The 22,192-nt window shown below is 40.8% G+C and overlaps 1 protein-coding gene across 5 annotated transcripts in view; it reads left to right on the top strand.

The window, feature by feature from the left end:
• The window catches only part of LOC117745047 (focal adhesion kinase 1-like), a 55,938-nt gene that overhangs the window by 28,538 nt on the left and 5,208 nt on the right, over window positions 1–22,192 (top strand). For all 5 annotated transcript variants that reach the window (XM_034553034.1, XM_034553033.1, XM_034553035.1 and 2 more), the window contains 13 exons: window positions 1,940–2,037; window positions 2,433–2,517; window positions 2,614–2,714; window positions 3,586–3,701; window positions 4,159–4,259; window positions 4,439–4,528; window positions 4,718–4,922; window positions 11,113–11,224; window positions 16,303–16,380; window positions 16,558–16,746; window positions 17,041–17,166; window positions 20,199–20,261; window positions 21,897–21,936. In XM_034553034.1, the coding sequence (XP_034408925.1) occupies window positions 1,940–2,037; window positions 2,433–2,517; window positions 2,614–2,714; window positions 3,586–3,701; window positions 4,159–4,259; window positions 4,439–4,528; window positions 4,718–4,922; window positions 11,113–11,224; window positions 16,303–16,380; window positions 16,558–16,746; window positions 17,041–17,166; window positions 20,199–20,261; window positions 21,897–21,936 (1,404 nt within the window). The remainder of the gene's footprint in view (window positions 1–1,939; window positions 2,038–2,432; window positions 2,518–2,613; window positions 2,715–3,585; window positions 3,702–4,158; window positions 4,260–4,438; window positions 4,529–4,717; window positions 4,923–11,112; window positions 11,225–16,302; window positions 16,381–16,557; window positions 16,747–17,040; window positions 17,167–20,198; window positions 20,262–21,896; window positions 21,937–22,192) is intronic.

The following is a 22,192-nucleotide window of genomic DNA, read 5'->3' as shown; positions in this document are numbered from 1 at the left end:
GCCAGGTTTCGGGCTGTTCATATTAAGCTAAACAGACAACATGTAGAGGCGGTGGAGATGAGCAAGATCACCGTAATGCATGATGGGGAAAGAAGTTGGGGCGTTAAGTGACCGATTTTTACTGACAAAATTCCCCATTTAAACTGCCTCAAAATGTTTCCTTGCGTATCACAAGCACAAGCCGAGAGAGCAAGCGCGTGTAAAAGCATGCAGAAACTGAACTGCTACACTGTCACACCGACCTCATGGCAATTGTTAAAAGCTGCAGTCACAATTATATATCTCTGTACTCACAGCTAGCTTATTTCTGTCTCCTATCACTAACCCATTTTCCCAGAATACTATGGACTAGATCAAGGTAATGATTGGAACGTTACATAAGTCTGGTTGTATTGTGATGGCACTTTGATTTTGTGGTTGTCGTGATCTTTATTTTATGTTTGTTTTTATGTTTTGTTTATTCTATGCTTGTAATTGTAAAATGAAACTGAATGCATTTCGGTACTTGCACCCTGTTGATTTGACCCCCCCCGCCCCTCCTCTGTGGATGTTTGATGTGCTTTCAGTTTTGGGCTGAATTGGTGGTAGCTTCAGAGCAGAACCCAAGTTGTTGGACAAGGATCTTGTTGTGTATTTTTAAGATTTAGGAATTTAATAAGGTCAAACAAACTGTCATCACTTGACTTTCAGAATAATGCAAGGTGCTGAAGCCCATTTACTGTTCAGGGTAACAACTACAAGGCAACAGTTCAAAAAAACATTTGATTAACCAGGCAAGTTGACTCGGAGCATTTTCCTTTTTACAACTTTGGCCTGGAAGAGAACGTGCAGGAAGAGGGAAGGGTTTACTTTACATAGATACATTATAAACCAAAACCACCTACAAACTGGGTAGTCCCATTGTTTAACCGTAATGATCGACTTCTCTAAGATCAGGTTGCATGAACGACATTTAGAGGCATTAATTATGGCCAACTGAACATTTTTGTTACTCCTTATGTTGTAACCTCATTTAGTCTCTTTCCCACCACTGGAATTTTATTGCACAGCATAGTTGTCTCTAAAGGGTCATTTCACAACTGTAAACGGTATTAAAGAGATTGCTATATTCATATGCTGATTACATGGACAAAGTCAGGTCAACACTGTCGGCAAACCACCAGCCTCTCAGCAGCCTGCGGCTCACAGACCTTATGATTCTTGTTTTTTTTAAACTTAAAATAAAACTAAACATATGTAGTAGCCTCGCTGGACAGTAAGTACAGAAGGAATTTGACTGACTTTAATAACATATTACAAGATACAAATTCTACAAATTATTTTAGGACAAAATAATTGTACAGCTGGTCCAAAATCAGCCGGTGAGCTTTGAATTACATTTCACTGCTATACAATTCACCTGACTTTATCCATAATACATTTGATTTAATGTGGACTTTCATGTTCATTTAAATTCATATATACATTGAGTGTTACTGGCTGTTGTTTGTCTGTTACATGGCATGTCTGGTCGTTGTTTTACTGGTGCTGTTGTTGCATGCTGTTGACATTGAGCTGTGCTGATTGCTGGAAAACTAAGCTTGTCAGAGTAGGAATGGGGATTATTCATCTGGAAATTCAGCGATGGCACTACATAATATCGACAGAATAGTTTCCAGAGCTGTGTCTCCTTTTAAATGGTTACCGTGTCTCATTTGTATGATTTACTGGAAGATTTGTTTCAAAAGTTGATAAATGACACAACCAGTTTTACATTTAAAAAAAACAAAACATTTAAACAAACTCTGCACACTGCAAAGTACTCTGCCAAGCTTGGTAAATGCAAGGGATGACTATAAAGTGTATTTGTGGGCACTGATGTGAGGTATCTTTCTGTGTGTGTGTGTGTGTGTGTGTGTATATCTGTGTGTCAATTTCCATGTATATTGTGTGTATATAGCACGGGACTATGAGATTCAGCGAGATTGTATTGAGTTGGGACGCTGCATAGGCGAGGGTCAGTTTGGAGACGTCCACCAAGGAGTCTACATCAGCCCGGTATGTACAGGAGCCTCTTTCTCTCACATCGTTTAATATCTGTGTTAAATATATCTGAATAATCAAATTAATACAATCCAGTAAAGATTCAACAAGTGGTTGAGTGCACATTTTGTAGCATTTAATCATTCGCTCACGTCTGTAAACATGTGACAGTCAATTTTTGAAGCTATACCAAAAAGAATCAACTGAACTTGAACTCGTATCATAATTACTGCATATGTACATACACAGTCTAGATGTGACAGGCTTGCCACTCAATAACCATGCTATACTTCCAACTTTCATAATATTATTTCAATAGGTGATACGTATTCTCTTTGTATTTTAATAGGCTTTTTAAAAAATGAGCTTTATATAGATGCCTCTAACGTACTTGGATCTGCTTCCTGCAGGAGAACCCAGCCCTGTCTGTGGCAGTGAAGACGTGTAAGAACTCAACATCCGACAGCGTCAGGGAAAAGTTTCTCCAAGAAGCATGTAAGTTCAACAGTTATTCCATTTTTAAAGAGTTTGCAGAATAGCCAATTAGTACAGAAAAAAAACTGACCCCCCCCTACTCATCTTTCTCCACAGTGACCATGCGTCAGTTTGACCACCCCCACATTGTAAAGCTGATGGGTGTCATCACAGATAATCCAGTCTGGATCATCATGGAGCTCTGCACGCTCGGAGAGGTATGACCCTGATAACAATTTTTATCCGTATGTACAGTATCTGATAATTTACATGGATGTGTGCATATGTTAAAAAGCTTATTTAGGTAATCACAGTAAACCAAGGGCTCATTTTTGTTGTCATAAAGAAAAAAGTAAAAAAGAATGAGGATATCTTTTATTTTTTAAGTTTTTTAAGTACATCAGATTATAGAAATAGAAACAGCTGCGTTCTACATTATTTTGAGTATCTGTGTCACACAGTCAAGAGCTCATTTTTGTTTTCCATTCTTTTCTTCTCTTTACTTTGTTTTACTGTATCATTCTGAGCTGTGTTGACTGTCAACTTTAGTGAACAGTGTCTTCTTGAAGCAGGAAACACAACAAAATGTGGAAGTGTCGGAACAAAAGAGTTTCTTAGTTATTAATGAATTGCATTTACTTTGGTTTCAAAAAACGATTTGTTTAACTTTTATATTTTTTGGGTTTGTGGTATTGTTTTTTTTTTATAAGCACATTTTCGAGCACTCTTTTCCATCTGAGCTCCAGATGCACCACATGACATATGTAGGCAGCAGACAAGTAGTCATCTACTGCCTTGGTTAAATACACCCACATGTTCTTTGTCATATTTAGTTTTCTGTTGTTGTTGACAAGAAGGATGATGTCCCCGTTAATTTCTCCTCCCATCACATTTGTCTTCACTCTTGCTCTCTTTCTACCCCTCTATCTCAATTTGTCATTCTGTCTCACTCGTTATATCTCTTGTCTATTTCTTCTACTTTTCTTGATGTCTTTCATCGTTTGTCTCTTATTTTTCACCAAATATCGTTGCTCTCTGCCTTTCTTTCACGTTTGTTTGTCTTTGTTTTTTTCTCTCCGTCCTCCATAGTTACGCTCATTTCTCCAGGTGAGGAAGTACAGTCTAGACTTGGCCACTCTCATCTTGTACTCGTACCAGCTCAGCGCGGCACTGGCATATCTGGAGAGCAAGCGCTTTGTGCACAGGTATGCTCGAACCTCCATTACAGCAGAATATTTTAGAATGATAAAAGTTCATATTCTACTACAACATGATAAGTAGTGCAAAGTGGCCAGAGTCACATAACAATACATATTAAACTGTTGATCGATTCATTCGATACATGAACCAATATCTTTTTATGGCAGATACATATGTTTTGTAAACCACAGCCCAGCGTTGCCACCTACTGGAGAAATAAAAAAATGACCTATGTATGTCCTGATTTAAAAAAAAAAGAAAAAAAGGAGATATTTTGTGATAAACATTGTCATTGATTCTTTGTGGATGTCTCATAAAGAATGAGAAATACTAGTGATGTTATCATGCTGCTTTCTCAGAAGCTCCATAATGGATGTAAATAGGTCATGGGTCAACTGTCCAATCGTGTAGATACAGAGAATACATTTTATAAAAGATAAATAAAAGATTTTTCCTCCACAGGGACATCGCCGCGCGGAACGTGTTGGTGTCTACAGTCGACTGTGTAAAACTTGGGGACTTTGGTTTGTCTCGATACATGGAAGATAGCTCGTATTATAAAGGTACATTTAACGCCTCTATACACACGCAGTGTTCCCATAATTGCACTCTTCACCGTCTTTTAACTGTCTTTGGTCTGTCATAACACATGGAAGAAAATCACCATTATTATTCATTGGACTGACATGAATTGAGCTGATCATTAGAGTGTAACACAGCTCTCCTGGTTTCTGTTTGTCAGCCTCTAAAGGTAAACTCCCTATTAAATGGATGGCTCCAGAATCCATCAACTTCAGGCGATTTACCACAGCCAGTGACGTCTGGATGTTTGGTGAGTTTAAGTCTTTGTTTTTACTTCCTTTCTTAAATTTCTATGGATGTTTTGTCCAAATGCTTTGTTTTTTGTTTATTTTAAGTCTGATTCTGTTTTACTCTTTACTGTCTGCCTTTTGTGGCATTCAAGAGCCAACAGGTGGCTGTGTCAGTCTCGTAGTGAGTGGGTTTTTCTGTCTTTCCCTAGGCGTCTGTATGTGGGAGATCCTAATGTTCGGCATCAAGCCTTTCCAGGGCGTGAAGAACAACGACGTCATCGGCAGGATAGAGAACGGCGAGCGACTGGCGATGCCCCCCCAATGCCCTCCTACTCTCTACAGCTTGATGACAAAGTGTTGGTCGTATGATCCCAGCAAGAGGCCACGCTTCACTGAACTCAAAACACAGCTGAGGTATTTAATGCAGTGTGGATTGAGTGTCTCTTTGTGTGTCTCTGGACGTGTGCGCTATTTGGGGTTCGGTCTTCTTGCACAAGCCACCAACGCTCCTATCTCGAGTGCAATGTGGGAATGTTTAACTATCTTTTTCATCTCTACATGCTTTACCTCAGGTGAAGAAGCATAATATATATTTTGCAAGTACACCGGGCATTGTTTGTCCCGCATAGTAAGCTTTGGGTTACACAGACAGAAGCTCCAAAGAATGATAATGATTGGAAAAAAAGTAAATGTTCTACTTCTCTTTTATTAAGCTCGCACAAATGCAGCCTCCCCCAGATCACCCCCCGTAACACAGCCTTTCTTGATTTCTGCATAACAATACTATTTTCAGTTTTCTAAATGTTACTTTCACTTTGCGTGGGTTCTCTCCGGGCTCTCCGGCTTCCTCCCACAGTCCAAAGACATGCTGCAGGTTAATTGATCTCTAAATTGCCCATAGGTGTGAATGTGAGAGTGAATGGTTGTATGTCCCTACATGTGCCCTCGATGGACTGGCGGCCTGTCCAGGGTGTCCCCTGCCTTCGCCCTATGTCAGCTGGGATAGGCTCCAGCGCCGTCGCGACCCTAATGAGGATAAGCGGTATTGAAAATGGATGGATGGATGGATGGACTTTCAATCTTACATCTTTTACAAGTAAAGTTGGGATATTCAGTCAATCAATGTGAATCCCACTGCATGTTATTCTTTGTGATTTCCCCAGATGTAGTCAAGATAAAGGAATGTGCTAAAGTGAATTATATTTTCCAGATTGTATGTTTCCTTATGCCTTCCTAACAGCAGGTGTCACTGTCGGTACTAGTAATCTAACAAGATGAATATAAAAAGGTAGATATTATACATTTAAAATCAAGCAACATATTTGGGCCTTTGTCTCTGGCTTCTGGTCAGACAACAGACCAGAATGTTGATGATGGATGGACTTATTCACTGTACATGCCTTCTTGTGTTCAATGACATGGCAGACTGGACCATTTTAATTTCTTAATCTGCTCTGATTTTATCCAGTTTTAAATACTCCATTGATTTTGAATCATCTTTAATAACGGACGTGGACGTAGTGGGAAGTTCTTTCTTGTGTAGAACCTGTGTGGTGAGAGGATACATACCATATATGTTTTATGTCAGCAGCTATTGCTTGAGATTACATTGTGAGCACACCTTCTCTGCAGCCATATTCATAAACAGTGCAGCTTTGAACTACTTGGGCTGAGTTATTCATGGTTTTGCTCGATTCCATTAGATTGTAAGTCGCTTTCACCTTTAAGGGTGTTTGGCATTGTCACATCTATACTGGTCATATTATATAGGATTCCAAGTACATTTCTGCACTTGTTTGATCATAAACATGGTTCAACTCTCTGAAAATTAAACTATTATAGTAATTGTTTAGATAGAGACTGCACTTCCTGTTTGGGTTGAGGACAGCATAGTTGGCATGGTAACAGACATGATGTGACGTGTGAGGATGACAGAGATAGATCAAATGAGATATCTCGGTCTCCTTGTTAAATGATACATAACTGCCTTGTTACTGGCTTTGCCTGGAGACAGATTTGCAAAGAGAGAGATCTTATCTATCGAGAGATAACGTCCTGCATGTTGTGATCAGATAAGACTGAGCAAGACTGTACACGCTTTATACACGGTTGTGTAAGTATATCATCACTGGTATTATCCTTTAAACGGGAAGGGTCAGACCTATTCATGAGTCATATTGTGTCATACTTTTAATTGGGCCAGACAAGTTTGTTATTTGAGAAATACTTTATCAAGCAAAAGCTTTTAAATACCAAAAACATTGGGTGTCATTCATCATCAGGTGTGAAGGCACAAAACACTCCATAAATCTTGATGATTTATGTAAGCAGTGTGGGGTTACAGCTTGTGATTATAATTGATGCTGATCAGAATGATAACAGCCACAGTGACTCCCCCAGCTACATGGTGCATTTAAGTAAATGTGACACTTGTCCATGTATTTAAGGCTTGATAAGAACTTGTGATGTGCTTTGTGTGTCAAGACAGTAGGTGCTTAAATCTAAGACACTCCTTCTGACAACCAGTGGAACTAACGTGTGAGGTGATATTTAATAGTTTAGTCACATTTGTAACATTTCCAAAGGCAGAACTGAACAAGTGTATGTACTATATATTTTCAAACATTAGAGATAAATAGGGGTGCAGTAGAGTAGAGCTTTTCCCGGCCGCCATGACTCAACGATTCATGATCGGACCTGCAGTTTTCTGGAAGTAATGCTTCCGCTGATGGAACAATAGACCGTAATAACAAGAGTCGTGCTAATTAAATAACTTGAGTTTGGGTTTTAGTGGGCTGCTGTGAAAGAGTCCAAACTGAAACTCAGTGGAAACAGCTGCGTATTTGTAACACAGATGAGACACAACCACCTTTCTTATATTTTTTTCTTTTTCTTTTCAATTCTGATTTTTATTGTTTTCTTCAGAGATATCTAATATGGCAGTCCAGTGTGTTTTATGGATTTATTCACAACAAATATATTTATGAATACATTAAAAATAATGATATAAATAATCCTGCCAACGTTAGCATGGTGCGCTGTAGGTTTGGTTTTAACTCGATACACCAGATCTCCTCCTTGATCCATGTTAGAAATGAGGCTCTTGGGATCATGTTCCAGATGTTAGCTTCTTTATATTTACACAGAGAGCAGTTTCCCTTTTTAAAATGTTAACAAAATATCTAATTAACCACAACAGATTCATGCAGCAAAGATGTTCCCCCATTTATCATTATCATCTACTTTTGTAGACGTTTTAATGTAGTTTGAGCTGCTTATTTAAATTCACAACGTTTCTATAATGATCTAATTTTGTGTGAGCAATATTTAGTCATGTTTTCATATTGTGTTTCTTAGCTATCAAAATGTAGATGTAACATACCTCATTTATGTTCATATTGTTAATGTTGAGGCGTGAAACATTTAACACAAGTAGCACAGCAGGATGCCACCATTGTTTCCTGCTACATGCACATTCTCTCTCTCCGTCTTGTTCTCTTTCTCTCACACTGAAACAGGAAAATAAGAGTGCATATTTACCTCCTGTGGTTTTATGAGTTTGCTTAAAACCAGCATGACTCACACCTTAAATTCCATCTTGATTACACTTCCAATGTTCTCAATGTCAGCTTCTCTCCCCCCCCCCCAAAAAAAATTATACTCTTCATGCACTCTCTTTGCCTCATTTTCAAACCCTTTTTGGTCTCTTTTTTTCCTCCTCTTGAACTCGTTCACCTTTTCATTGTGTCCTCTGCTCATCAGTGAAACGTATGCAGTGTGTTTGTGGTTTAATGGGCTGAAAACATGAACACATGAATTGCATGTGAGTGCTAACCGGACAAAATGAGGAACATTTATTTTAATTGACTTTGATATATCGGCATGAAGAAATAGCGAGGAACCCGTAATGTGCCTCATCCAGTGTCTTGGAAACCAAGTCAATATTGACCATGTTAACTGTGGTCACTTGCTATTATTAGGGGAAAGTCATGCCATATAAGGTCATACAAATTGATCTACTTTCGGTCTGGCCGGCTTTTATAGCATAATATCAATTATAGGTCTCTCCTGCCAAATATGCAGCTCTCAGCTACTACTACAGTTTTCCTAGACGTTGGACCAATGTGTGTGTGTGTGTGTGTGTGTGTGTGTGTGTGTGTGTGTGTGTGTTTTTACACAGTGGGTAGCTGCCAGCTTTCCAAAGAATAGAGATAGAGATAGAGAGGGAGAGAGAGAGAGAGAATTAAAGAGGGAGGGAAAAAAAGGCAAGCAGGAGTTCCGCAGTGCTGTACATTCATCGTCAAAGCTGGCGGATCAAGACTCCTAATTCTCCGATCATATTATGCTGATAGTGAGGTCTATGTGTGGGGGAGGACTGAGGCACGTAGTGTCCTGGGGTTTTGTTCAGCTACAACAGGGAATATTTGAGTCATCCTGCCAGGAGTGGGACATTTCATCCTTCTAGCGTTGCTGGGATCTTTTGTGGGTATTCATGTTGACCTTCAGTGGTGTATTACTGCTTAGTGCCACTGGCCCATCACCATTTTAGTAGCTGCATTATTCTCCTAAAAGGGCTTGACTGGATATACTCTGGTGCTATTGGATTGATCCGTTCTTAAGGTACAGTATTGATTATAAGTCCAGGCCTTTCTGTCTCATCAGACTTTTCAAATGTTCTCATGTCTGTCAGCTTTTATTTTCCTTTGAAACAATGTGCTGTATTCAGTGGCTGCAGCTGTACCGTTGGGTTCAATTGAAAACGTTATTAGACGCTATAATTGTTCGTCCTCTCCTGCAAAGAGATCCCTTCGTAACGACCCCGCTGTTGGTTTCCTTGCTGGCCTTGTGGGACAGTAACAAGTCCGATGATCCACCTACAGGTCAGGGTTTCTGATAGCTAAGGTAACAACACATGTAGTCTCTGTTGTGGGAACCTGCCAATGCGCTTGAGCCCAGATGTCTAACTCGTGCTGCTCAGTTTCAATCTGTAGCAGTTCTGCTGGGCAGTTCTCAGGTGAGAAGTGTGTGAAAGTAAAGCAGGGTGAGTCCAGCCTGAGTAAATAATCCAAACAGGCCTTGTTAGTCCAGGTGGCAGGGTGGTGTTGGTGGGGGAGGAGACGGTCAGCGTTTAAGTTGCCAGGTGCTGATGTTATTGTCGTCACACGTATCTGCGCATGATGCCATTTACTGTTAAACTGTGAGGCAAGGTTGGCAGATTTATCATGGCCGGTGAATGACTTTGCTGGTTGAATAGATATTCAAATAAAAAAGGCCAGAGAGTTACAAAACACTGCTCTGATAGAAAAGACATTGGAAGCAGTCAGTTAGTTAATTTGATGCAAACCATTGTGTGTTTTAATGTCGTCTTTATTTGTTTAACTTTGTTTAGATCAGAAAACACACACAAAGCTTTCCTGCAGAAAACAACTGAGAAGATTAAGAGCCAATGACTTGATTTGAAGACTTGAAAAATAAGTCAAGTGGTTCAGAAATACCTACTCTACTAAAAGATACTGTAAATTATTAAACCAAACCAAACCAATTCATTTAATACATACTATTTGTAATTAGTAATTAATATTGTTAATAATTCAATGTGTTGAAAGAAGGTGTGTGTTGGAGACAAGGACCTGACAGGAGACTGACTTTGACAGGTGCAAGGACACACACACACACACACACACACACACACACACACACACACACCCTGCAGCAAACAACAGAACAGGACAGTTACTAGAAATAGCTCTCAGTCTTGTTGAGGGAAGGCGAGTCGAAGGAGTGTGTGACTGTGTGTGTTGGATGGTTCAACCAGTCAGTGTTCTGCTTTGTGGATCAAATCAACTCTTCAGCGGCAGCTCCTTCCTCTGGGAATCTGGGTTTGGTTTACCAGCGGTTTCCCCAGGGAACAGGTCAGTCAGGGTCATTTTAGCGAGTGAATTCAGTGTGGTATCTTTAGCTGCATTAGACCTAAACAATGTTGGGTCTGGGGCGTGGGACGTTGCTTAGCCTCTAAGTGATTAATTCAATCTCAAGCAATATTGCTGTTACAGTTTTGCCTGACACTGTATACAGATGGTATCAGTCAGACTTTGAACACAATTTTATCGCGGCACCAACACAGTGCAGATAAGTGAATGAGTTTATAGTGTATATATGCACATTGCTATGTTGTTATTTTTTGTATTTTCATTGTAACAATTTAATTTTCCTAGTTTGAGATCAAGAATTGTTTTATGTGTGTGTGTGTGTGTGTGTGTTTGTGTGTGTGTGTGTAGTAGGTAAAGTTAAAGTAGTAAATAAAAAGATGTGCGGGTCAGGTGGCGAATGTCGTTAAGTACATTTTATTAGTTTTTCATTTGTTAAGGGGTATTTTTCAATACATTGATAATGTAAGTCACAATTCACTTCATACCTGGCGTAACATAGCTGCATACAACACTGTATATACAAATACATATAGTCAAAAGTGTTTTAATGCCATATGTTAAATCGTGTTCTTGAGATGATAACAATGTCTTCTTAAATGAGGTGACATTTCAGTAGAAACAAATAAAGATATTTTTGTGTTACATCGTGGTGTGTTTTTTTCCCTCGTGTCCAGCACTATATTAGAGGAGGAGAAGCTCCAGCAGTTAGAACGGAGCAGGATGGAGATGAGGAGACAGGTCACTGTTTCATGGGACTCTGGAGGGGCTGAGGAAGCACCACCAAAGGTAAGGCACTACCACACCACATGTGTTTGTGTCTCGGTCTGCCTGTTTGTCTGGTGCAGTAACAAAGAGTTTGAGTATCTGTTGTCTTTGTGCTCTTTAGTTGGCCCTTCTGATACACTTTCATGTGGAGTTTGTGACATGTTTCTGCTCTCTACTTTGCTGCGTCACACATGATTCTAAGCAACCGCCATTAATGTTTAAGCATTGAAATTATTCAACTGGTAACTTATTTGATTTAATGTTTCCTCTTGTTTGTACCAGTCTGAAGATACAAGGTTTCTGCTGGACACTGGTGAAATACAAATATGTCTATGTCTGTTGTCACGTGAAGTTTTTTCACCCTGATGATGAAGGTTTAAGAACATCAAATGTCAATGGGTTGGAGCTTTTGACTCCAGGCTTTTCAAGGAAGAGTGACAGGTGCATGAAGTCTCATATCAAGGTACAAATGTAGGACCATTGACCCTCTGACCCGTTTCAGCTTTTGCAGATGTGAGAATTGTGTAATTATTTGGGGACAGGTTATGGTTGATATTAGTTTTCTAGATTAGAACAAAAGAGAGTTGCTGGATTTGTGTGCGCCCTTGACCACATTTGGGTTTCTTTTTCACATGTTTGCAAACATGACATTACCGGTACTTCCACAACCTCCACCCCAACTCCCACCTCCTCCAGTGCCATCCCACCTCACTGTGTGTTGCCCCAGCTGCTGGCTGCTTCGCCCTCCCTTACTGGCCCCCATGCCCCTGCTGTTAGCATCTTCTAACTGCTTCTTTTGGCATACAGCTGTATGTCTTGAACAGTATAGTTCAAACGATTGAGAGGTTTGTTATTTTAAACTGCCAGTAATGCAGTTGACATATTCCTAATCTCAATTTGGTTGCAGCTATTAGTGATTGCTGCATTTGTTTTATTTAATTGACAAAAACATTAATTTAAACATCTTGCTGGGAGGTAAACGTGTTTTCACTACATGTGATGCTCGTCAGAGGCACAGTAGCGCCATGGTTATGGTTACAGACTCATCCCTGTCGGTCTCACCTGTCTACAACATATCTCTATCTCCCAGGATAGCTTTATTATTTCCATGTGTCCGTCCTCTACTTTTGTCTTTCTGTTTGCAGCCCAGCCGTCGTCCCTCCCTGCAGCCCACCTTCAGTCTGGATTGTCTGTCTGCTCCTTCGCCTCACCACCATTGCCATCAAAACCAGCACTTTGCTTCACAGCTTTCCCTCTGCTTTGGAAACCCTCATCCTTCGTCTCCCTTCGCCTCTTCTCACCTTCCCACTTCTCCACTCTGCTCATCATCTCTGCAATGTCCCCATCGCTTTTCCCCTTCTGCCAATCCTCAGCCTCAATCACCTCCTCTTCAAAATATCTCTTTCTGCAATATCTCTTTCTCTCAGCACAGCGCTGAATTCAAATACAAATCTGAATCCAAAGCCAGCTTGTCCCTCCAGTCAGAGACTAACTTCTACCGTCCTCACAGCAGTTCAGAGAGCCTGTCAAATGGCAGCTGCCCCCACAATACAAATCCCCCTACTAACGGCCACAACTCAATCTCCCATCCCTGGCACTTCTCCCCACTCCTTTCCCAGTCTAGTCCTAACCTTAACTCTCTCCCCCACAGCATGTCAAAAATGTGTCCCTACACCCTCCAAAGCATTCAGCCCAAGTCAAATGATCTTAAAACCCTGCTGTTGCGCAGTTATCACAGGAGCTGCCAAACTAATCCCAGTACCCCAGTACAACCAGCCTCTGACCCCCAGCACCAACACCCTGCTGTGCAGTCATGTGGGAGGCCCACGCTGGTCTCTCCGGCCCCCCTCTCAGTCCCCTCTCACTACCCTCACCATTCACACGGTCGAATGCCAAGCCTTCCCCTAACGACCACTACATCTTTTCCTGCCTCTTGCTCTGAAAGACACATGTCCAGACCCTTGAAGGCAGGTGGTGTTAAACTGCACGTTAGCTGTTTTTAACTAACTTAAGCAAACATGTTAGTATTTATCAAAAAAGTTGCAACATTCAGGATCATGACACCTTACTAAATAGTATTGGAAATAGTGACTTTTTGATTCAAAGGAGCTGATGACATTGTTTTTATCTTTCTATGTAAAAGGTTACTTAAATGTTCTCCTCATGTTGTCCGCATTTGGGCAATCATGGTGAAAAGAACAAATATGCCACCCAATAACGGAATAAAAACATTCTTGGGTATTATTTATTTAGAGTTTATAGAAGATAACTTATTGTCCTGAAATAACCAACACTTTGGGCCACAATTCCAACTATCTGTTCATCTCTGGGCCCTTTGCTCATAATAATAAGAGCTTTGTGCAAATGTTTTCAGGATCCTTTGAAGTTTTCTTTTCTTTGATTAACATTCCACATTTGGTTGGTCACTATCCCTTTTCTTTTGTACTTTCACCACATGACAAACTAAGTTCAGAAAGCCCAGTGTCATACACCGTTTGACAAATGTTGCAACATTTTTTGATGAATGGATTCACAAACTCGATCCAATCTTTATCTCATTACTTAACTGAGTGCAGTGAATTTTGATACAATGCTCGCCACCACCAGGGACTGTAAATGAGCATGTTATTGGCATGCTTAATCTATTTGGACATGCTGTTGAACGTCCTCTGTTGTGAATGAATTTAGCTTCAGATATTTGTGTTTGCCTCAGGCATCGTGTTGATGTGTCCTCGGATTATTGCACTCTATTTCTAGCCTGGTCACGATGCCCGTTATGAATCCCAAATCCATTGGCTAACATTCAAACCCATCCAACACACGTGGGATATAGTTTATCAAGGATAAGCAAGAAAGCAAATATATAATAAAGTTATTTATTTACACTAGGTGGAACCCAAAGTTCAGAACTAATGCTGTTATTTAATGCAACAACTTTTCCACTCCCCAGGTCCGGGACTCAGCCATGTTCAAGAGGAAAGAGAGCGTCAACTGTTATACATATAATGTATTTCAATATCATGCTGTTGGTCTGCATTCTGTACCGAATTCAGTCACATTTAATTATTCATTGATATACTACTAAAGCTTCTAAGAATGCGTGACGCCTAGGATTGAGACAGTAACTACAATACATAAAGCGCTAATTAAAAGGCCTGTATACAGAGCTGGCCCTCTGTCACCTTGACCGAGTGCTGGCCAGTCGTGTTACCACAAGCTTGTTTTGGTAGGTGAACCCGCGCTTTGTCCACCTGCTGAGCTTTAACATCACCCCACATCCTACATGTAGGCTTCTGCTAAAAAGTATGACTTTAAATGCTGCGAATCTGTTTACAAATTAATTGGTTACTTGAAAATGCATGCTTTCATGTAAATAAAGTAACATATAAAATAAAATACTCTTTGCGGCAGTTAGAAATCCCTGATGGAAACATGACAGAAAAAGCCGTATAAAAACCTTCCCTTCCCTTCTGTTTGGCCCTCATCTGGACGACAGCGGCCAGAATACATTCCTGTTGTAAGTCCTTGACTGCGCTGTGACCTTTTTGGTGATAGATGAGTCTGTGTGGGAGTCGATGGATTGGGCCTCAGAGTGATGCATGGAGTGAAAACAAAAATCTTAATTACACTGTGCCACTCAGCATTCCTAAAATAATTCTTCCTGACAGAAGTACATGTCTCACAACAAGTTGATTTTAAAAGCAACAGTGTGTCCAAAATGTACTGCACTAAAATCTTTTCCTTTTTTTTTTTTTTTTAATTACACAATCTGCTTAAACGCTAACAATAAGGAAAAAAATAAGCGTCAAATTGACACCATTTTTTTTTTGTCATGCTCTATGTTTCCAAAATTGCTTCTGCTATTACTTGTTTTGCCAATAAGTTGCGAGCTGACACTGCAGCATTTGTTTAGTCATTCATCCAAAAGCCTACAGATAGTAACCAACTCTCTTACTGGTGTGACTATCCCGTCTCGTTAATGCCACCTCCCAGTCTGTCGGTCTGTCGTCCCTGTGTTCATCTTTCCATTGTTAAAAATGGATATTCCCCGGGAAACCTCCCCCTCCATGGATTGGCTCCCACAGGGGTGAGAATCTGTTTAGGGCAGATTTAAACTTCCAAGATATAACTTGTTGTTCTTGTTAAGGAACCCTGTGTCCTTCCATGTGTGAGCATGTTTACACCATGCTGTACGTTTCCCTCTGAGAGCCTTTAAAGCTCCTGTTTGTCTCGTCCTCAGTTTCTTTGTCTTGTCTGCTTCTCTCTGTCCTCCCTTCCTACTGCGTTTCCTTTTTGTGTTTGTGTTTCCTTGTCTCCCCACCTCCTTTCTTTGCTGTCTGTTTCCTTCCCTGTGTGTCTTTGTGTCTGTCTTGCTGTCGGAGGTGTGGTCCAGAGCTTCTATGAGAGACTGTGGAAGGTAGAGGTTACACCACTGTTGTGTTAGACTTGAGCTCTGTGTTAGAGAGATTCAAATCATGTTCTAACAGGGGAAACTGTTCATCTACTTTCAACAGCTTCATCTCAACAAATCACTAGAAACCCAGAGAAGAGACAAGGATGTGGGTTCACCAAGCACTTCTGTTTTTAGCTACTTGTGCCCAGCAAAAGAAAAGATTAGAGAGGAGTTGCAGACTCACTCTCCTCTACTAAATTATGTTATTTTCGCCAGCAACAGTCAGCAGAAGCTTGGATTACAAAGTCTTGTTTCTCACAAGAACAACAGTACATTCTTTTTTCGAAATTAGAAAAAGAAAAGTGCTTGAAAGAGAGGTATTTGGTGAACGTGCAACCATAACACAAACCATGACACACCTGCATCACATCTAACCAGCGATCCCAGTAGTCAAGCGATATAACATAGTGTATACAGGTATTCCATGGAGCTCGATGATCTTATCATTGGGACAGTAGTTCAACTAACAGCTTGCTGGACTTGCAGCCCAGTGGGTGTTTTCCTGTTTTGAATGACAGCTAACCCAGCCACACAAACAGCTGCGAGGGGTTTGTGTGTTGATTGTCTGAATGACCCGGTGTCCCGTCTTTTTTTTAAATTGTCTTTCTGTTTCTCAACCTCTGCTTCTCTCTCTGTCTGTCTGTAGCCGAGTAGACCCGGTTATCCAAGTCCTCGCTCGAGTGAAGGTTTCTATCCCAGTCCCCAGCATCCTGGACACTACCAGGTACGCAGACACACTCCACCGACTGCTCTTTAGCGACGGATGTGCTTGGTGTATAGTTACATTCAAATAGGTTTTTATTCCCAGTCTGCAGCAGTTTGGGGTAAAGATGTAATCAAAAGAGAACCGATACCAGACTAACAGCATGTCTTTTTCCCCTGTTCTTCCTCCCTGGATCAGATGGCGGGGTACCCCGGCCCTCACACCCTCCCCTCGGTGCCCAGCGCCCTGTACCCCCCACAGGCTGCCATGCTGGACACACACCATGCGCACACACACCCCCGTCAACATGTCCACACACACTCGCACGCACAGCACCTTCCCCATCCACATGGGCACGACATGGCTCTATGGGGCTCTGCAATGGAGGTAGGAGGCCAAGTTTACACTCAAACACACACATGTACACACATACAGGTATGCCGATGTAGACACCAGGTTACTCCTCGAGCTCTTTAAAACGAAATTCTCTTTAAACTTAAAGAAAGTTGTGTCCATCGTCTCAGTTCGGCCTCTCATCACAGTGTGTGTGTGTGTGTGTGTGTGTGTGTGTGTGTACTTTTCTCTTCATCTGTGACTGTGTGCATGTCTGCTGGTGTGCTTATCTTTTGTTGCATGATTGTACTTGTGTGTGTGTGTGTGTGTGTGTGTGTGTGTGTGTAGGACAGGGCAGTAGACATGCAGCAGTGTGTAGGCCAACAGTGCCTGTTAATGGAGGAACAGCTGATGATACAACAACAGCAGATGGAGGAGGACCAGAGGTGGCTGGAGCAGGAGGAAAGGCTGCTGGTAACACACATTACATTACATTACATTTAGCTGACGCTTTTATCCAAAGCGACTTACAATCATGTTACATTAATACACCGTAGACACAGCTACAGGGAAAAATTCAGGGTTAAGTGTCTTGCTCAAGGAGACATCGACTAGGGCGGGGATTGAACCACCAACCCCCTGATTGAAAGAGAGAGCTGCTAACCACTGACCCACACGCATTAGAAAACACCCTCACAGACACAGTTAACACACATATACTAATATATAACATAACAGTGCATATAACTTCAGATCTAACTGCATACACTGTTCCATATTAGTGGCTTGACATTGCTACCATTGCTAGTTTCTTATGTTACTTTCATCCTTAACATTATTAAAGAATTAAGTGTACAAAGTAGAAAATGATCTACATTTTAAGACACCCGAGTGCCTTTATTGTATGTGTATGCATGGTACGGTGTTTTATTGTTATCCGTAATGCAAAGCTTACGTAGTTGCCATCATTGACTTGTCAGTTGTGTTGTGGAGGTATTTTTATTTGGTTCCATGATGCATGTCATTGTGTTTTAGTACATTTGTTAGAGGACTTTCTGAAGTACATCCTCACTAAGAACCAACATATAGCGATATATTTAATGTATGTAAAAAAAAATATATATATATTTCTCGTGAAATAGATGTTTGGGCTAATAGTTTTTAAATCACGTCAGTTATTTTTTAAGAATTGCGATCATAGCAATACAGATCTTTGTCCTCAGCTGCAGTATGTTTGTATGTTAAAATATATGTCATCATTGAAACCGGCCTTCAAGCCTGTGCAGTAGATGTTGACACCTTGCGTTATTTGGAAGTTTTAATATTGATATTAGTTATCTCCCTCAGAGGTAACAAACGTTTAAAAATACCTTGGGTTTTATTTTATGGGTTTTTTTGCTCAATGAATTGGATATGATCAGAGTACATGCACATGGACCGTAGTCTCTAAATTGGAGCATTACATTACTATTGCAGCCACAGCATCTCAATAACTGGTGAACGGAGAGCAAAGACAGTCGGATTCGCTGTTAAAAAATGTTTAAAGTTGGATGTGTGATTCTCAACCCGATTGACTTAAGCTCTGGGGGGCATAGACACAAATATGCACTGAAGAAAAATGCATCTTTGTGGCTCAATCACTGATCTTCTGGGGTGCGTACTCTCCAAAAAAATATTATCTTCTACTTCCGGTTTAATACTTTCTATTGAGAAATTCACCTCTCCTGCTTATTTTAGCAGTTGAGCAACAACTGATAAGAGATAAAGATAAAGAGATTTTTATTGTCATTGTTGTTATACAACAACATTTCATTTGATGGCCCACAGCCATCATGATTGAGTTATTAGTAACTTCAATAAGGCGGACTATTCTAGTAAAAATCTTACACTGAAAGATAAATGAACACAGTGTTTTATATATATATATATATATATATCTGGTGGAGACACTCTGACATAAAGACAAGAGAAGGCAAAACGTGTCATGTAGGACGCATATATCTGGGAACACTGGTCTGGGGTTTTGGCTCAATAATTTGTGAGAGAGAGAGAGAGTTGTAGGCAGGTGTGGCCTGTGCGAATTCCAGGCTAATGATAGGCTTAGACAATCTGACAGCCAGTGAACAGTCTGTCTTTGACCCACAATCACTGACTGACAACACACAAGATTGCTGAAAAGCTGTGTGTGGGTGTGTGTGTATGTGTGTGTGTGTGTGTGTGTGTGTGTGTGTGTGTTGGAGGCTGGCTGTTTTTCTTCTCCTTTTTTTTAACACTGTCACTTCAGGGAGGGGAAAGAGCGAAGGGGGCAGAAAGGGAGGGAAAAAACAGAATGGTTTGGGAAAGAAGGGTAGACGTGCTCACACACTGACGGCTCTTTGGCAGCGTGCTCCATCCCTCCTCCTCCTCCTCCTCCTCCTCCTCCTCCTTCCCTCTCTCCATGCGTCAGAGTCAGATATAAGTGTGCTGAAGGCAGGAAGCTGGATCTGAATTGCAATGGTTGTCTTGATGAAACTGCACAGAGTAGTGGACAGGAGACAGACAAGAGATATAGAGAGAGATACAATAAGATCAGAACCAGATAGCAACGCAGACTAAACACCTCAAACTGCTTGGAATTCGAACTTTGATGAACTCAATGCCAATGCTGGTCTTCAAGTCCTGTCTTGGAAAACTGGTAGGCACGGGTGTGTGTGTGTGTGTGTGTGTGTGTGTGTGTTGCTGCAGTGTATTTCGGCGGTTAAATGTCAATCTGAAAAGTTGTGCCTGGAAGAAAGGTTTGTTTGTGTTTAGGAAAACCTTCACCTTTTTTTTTTTTTTCCTGTTGCTTGTTTCTGTTTTTATTTTAGTCTCATGCAGGGACACTGGGTGTTGATTTTTTTTTTTTTATATCTTGTGATTCACTCATCCATTTTCCTCATTCACATAATCATCGTAAGATCTTTTGGAGTCAGAGTCACTTTCACCTTTTGACAGTATAAGCTGCCAGTTATTTACTGATTACTGAGTGCTTAGTGCCATGTATTCCTGCAGTGAAATGCCTGTATAAAGCAGTCCTTTGATGGTAAAACATATTTCTCTAAATGTGCAACTCTAAGACGGCAAATCAGTGAATTTACTGGTTCAAATGGGTCAGTTTTCACCTTACAATGCACCAGTCTTACGACAGCATGTGATTTACCCAGAGCTAATGGCGGGCCATGAAAGGGTATTTGTCTCAGCGAATATCCCAGAATTCAAAATACAATACTGCTTGTAAAAAGGCACAAACAGAAAAGCAATGTGGCTTATCGGTCATTGGAAAAAGAAATTGCATAACTGTGAATACAGAACTTGTCTGTCTTCGTGAATCTGTAATTGACAGCAAACTAAAGGGAAACCAGCCCAGAACTTACTATTATACTCCCGTAGATATATATATATATATATATATATATATTAATATTTATAGACTATAAGGTACTGTTGATGAATGGAGATATCATTTTTATGTTTATTTGTGTGTTTAGAAACCAGACTCTAGAAGTTCTAGAGGGAGTCTGGACAGAGAAGACGGTGGACTTCAACCACCGGTAAGTTACTTTCTGCAGCTGTTTTCCGTCTCCATCCATTCCACTGTTTGTTGGTGTTAGTCATACATGCATACATTAACTTTCAATGTCAAAATCATAATCATTTGCCACTCCCACCGCATCAGAAAGGGGAGTCATGTTACTGAACCGTTTGTGTTTTTAATAAGAGAGGATGCTGTCTGATGAAGACAAACGTTGACGAAGTTCACATTCTGGTTGGACTCACTGCAATTGGGTGCAGCATGTGTTTGTTTTCATTAGAGCTGAGTGGATTGATCCAGGGACAGGAAGTGACCTGTCGGGGGGTTGGGTCAGCAACGAGGGGTCGATGGATTCCCATAACATCGGCAGTTATTAATAGAGCACTGTTCCAAGAAAAGAAGCGGCCATCTTAATGTATCCGTCTGTCCCAGTCTTACTCTGCATGCTGGTAGTTTGTAGTTTACACACACTGGATAACACACACTAGAAGTCAAAAGTGCATAACATAAAACATAAAAGTCTTTTTCAAGCAACAATTCTAAAAGTTTTCAGCTTTTCTCAAGTGTGAGGAATAGCTGCTTTCTTTGTCTTGAATCTTCACCTTGGGTTTTAGTCTCCTGTCATTTTAGAGACCCAATGATTAATTGTTTACTCAATAACTTAATAATCTGATTATCAACAAGGAAAATAATTATGTGCAAACGTGCAACAATATCAGTGTTTTTGAAAGAAGACGTCATCTCTTTGCCTTTTTACTTTTGTGAACATGCATCCTTTTTTTAATTGACCAATGGGGTGTAACTCTGAAATGATTTACAGTGGCAGATGCACATTTCCACTCGCACCACACAGTGGCGGTCACATGCAGCGGAGACCTCTAAAATAGTTTTGACACAGGAGGGATTGAAAGGTACCTTCACCACTTGTTCCCTCCCGTAATGTTTTTCTTTTAAGAGGAAATGGAGTCGTTGTGTTTTTCTCTAAGCGTTTCTGCGATTGAGTTTCTTCCCCTGAATCTAAATGATGTTACGTTCTCGATGGCAGCAGGAGTTGTTTTAGCAGTCTGAAGTTGCCACGGGCCATTTCTGTCTCTGTAATTCATCTCTCTGCTTGTCCTCCTCCTCCCATTGAATGGCTGTGGTCTGTGGTTTTAAAATTGGTGTGTGTGTGTGTATGTGTAGGTAGGTGTGTGTGTGTGTGTGTGTGAAAGAGAGAGAGAGAGAGAATTGCAGTAGTATTTTTGGGTGTTGGTGGTTGTCAGACTACAAGCCCTCAGAGATTCAGTAATAATACAACAAAGTAAATATATTGCATGGCACCACAAGAGAGTTTGGCGGCATACTTTTATGATCACCATGCTGCAGGGTTTTTATCTGGGTTTCAAAGGGTAGCATTAACAAAGGAAATGGGCTTTGTTGTTGTCCCAGTGTAACACAGTGCTAGATCACACACCTGAGAACACAAACCGCTCCTTGTCCAAACAAATTGGGACGCCCTGTCCTGTGACTAATAGCTTAAATAGGATTTTTCAGAGCCAGACGGTGGTTTTTGCCTGTCAAGTTCAAATTTCCTGTGAAACTTCTGATTACATGTGTGATTAAGCACTTGCTAACCCCGTGTTTTGTTGTTGTGTGTGTTTGTTTGTTTGTGCAGACGGGAAACCAGCACATATACCAGCCCGTTGGAAAAGCAGGTAATAAACAGGCCTGTAACCGTCTGTAATAACGTACAACCGCTGATGTTTTAATCTCTCTTCTCTTTCTTGTCTCTTAATCTCCAAAAGTATGCAGTTCACACATGCGCCATGACGCCGCTCTAACTCAGGTTGATGTCATGGCCTCTGTGATGCTTATGTGTGCCTCCCACTACGAGCAGATTGAGTGTCAGCCTGTGTTTACAGTCAGATGGCCCAATAAGACAGATCTGATTATGAACCCTGCAGCCAGTGA

Source organism: Cyclopterus lumpus, chromosome 16 (genome assembly GCF_009769545.1).
Source record: "Cyclopterus lumpus isolate fCycLum1 chromosome 16, fCycLum1.pri, whole genome shotgun sequence".
NCBI lineage: Eukaryota > Metazoa > Chordata > Actinopteri > Perciformes > Cyclopteridae > Cyclopterus > Cyclopterus lumpus.
Note: the sequence above shows the minus strand (reverse complement) of the source record. Positions and strands in the feature narration are given on the sequence as shown.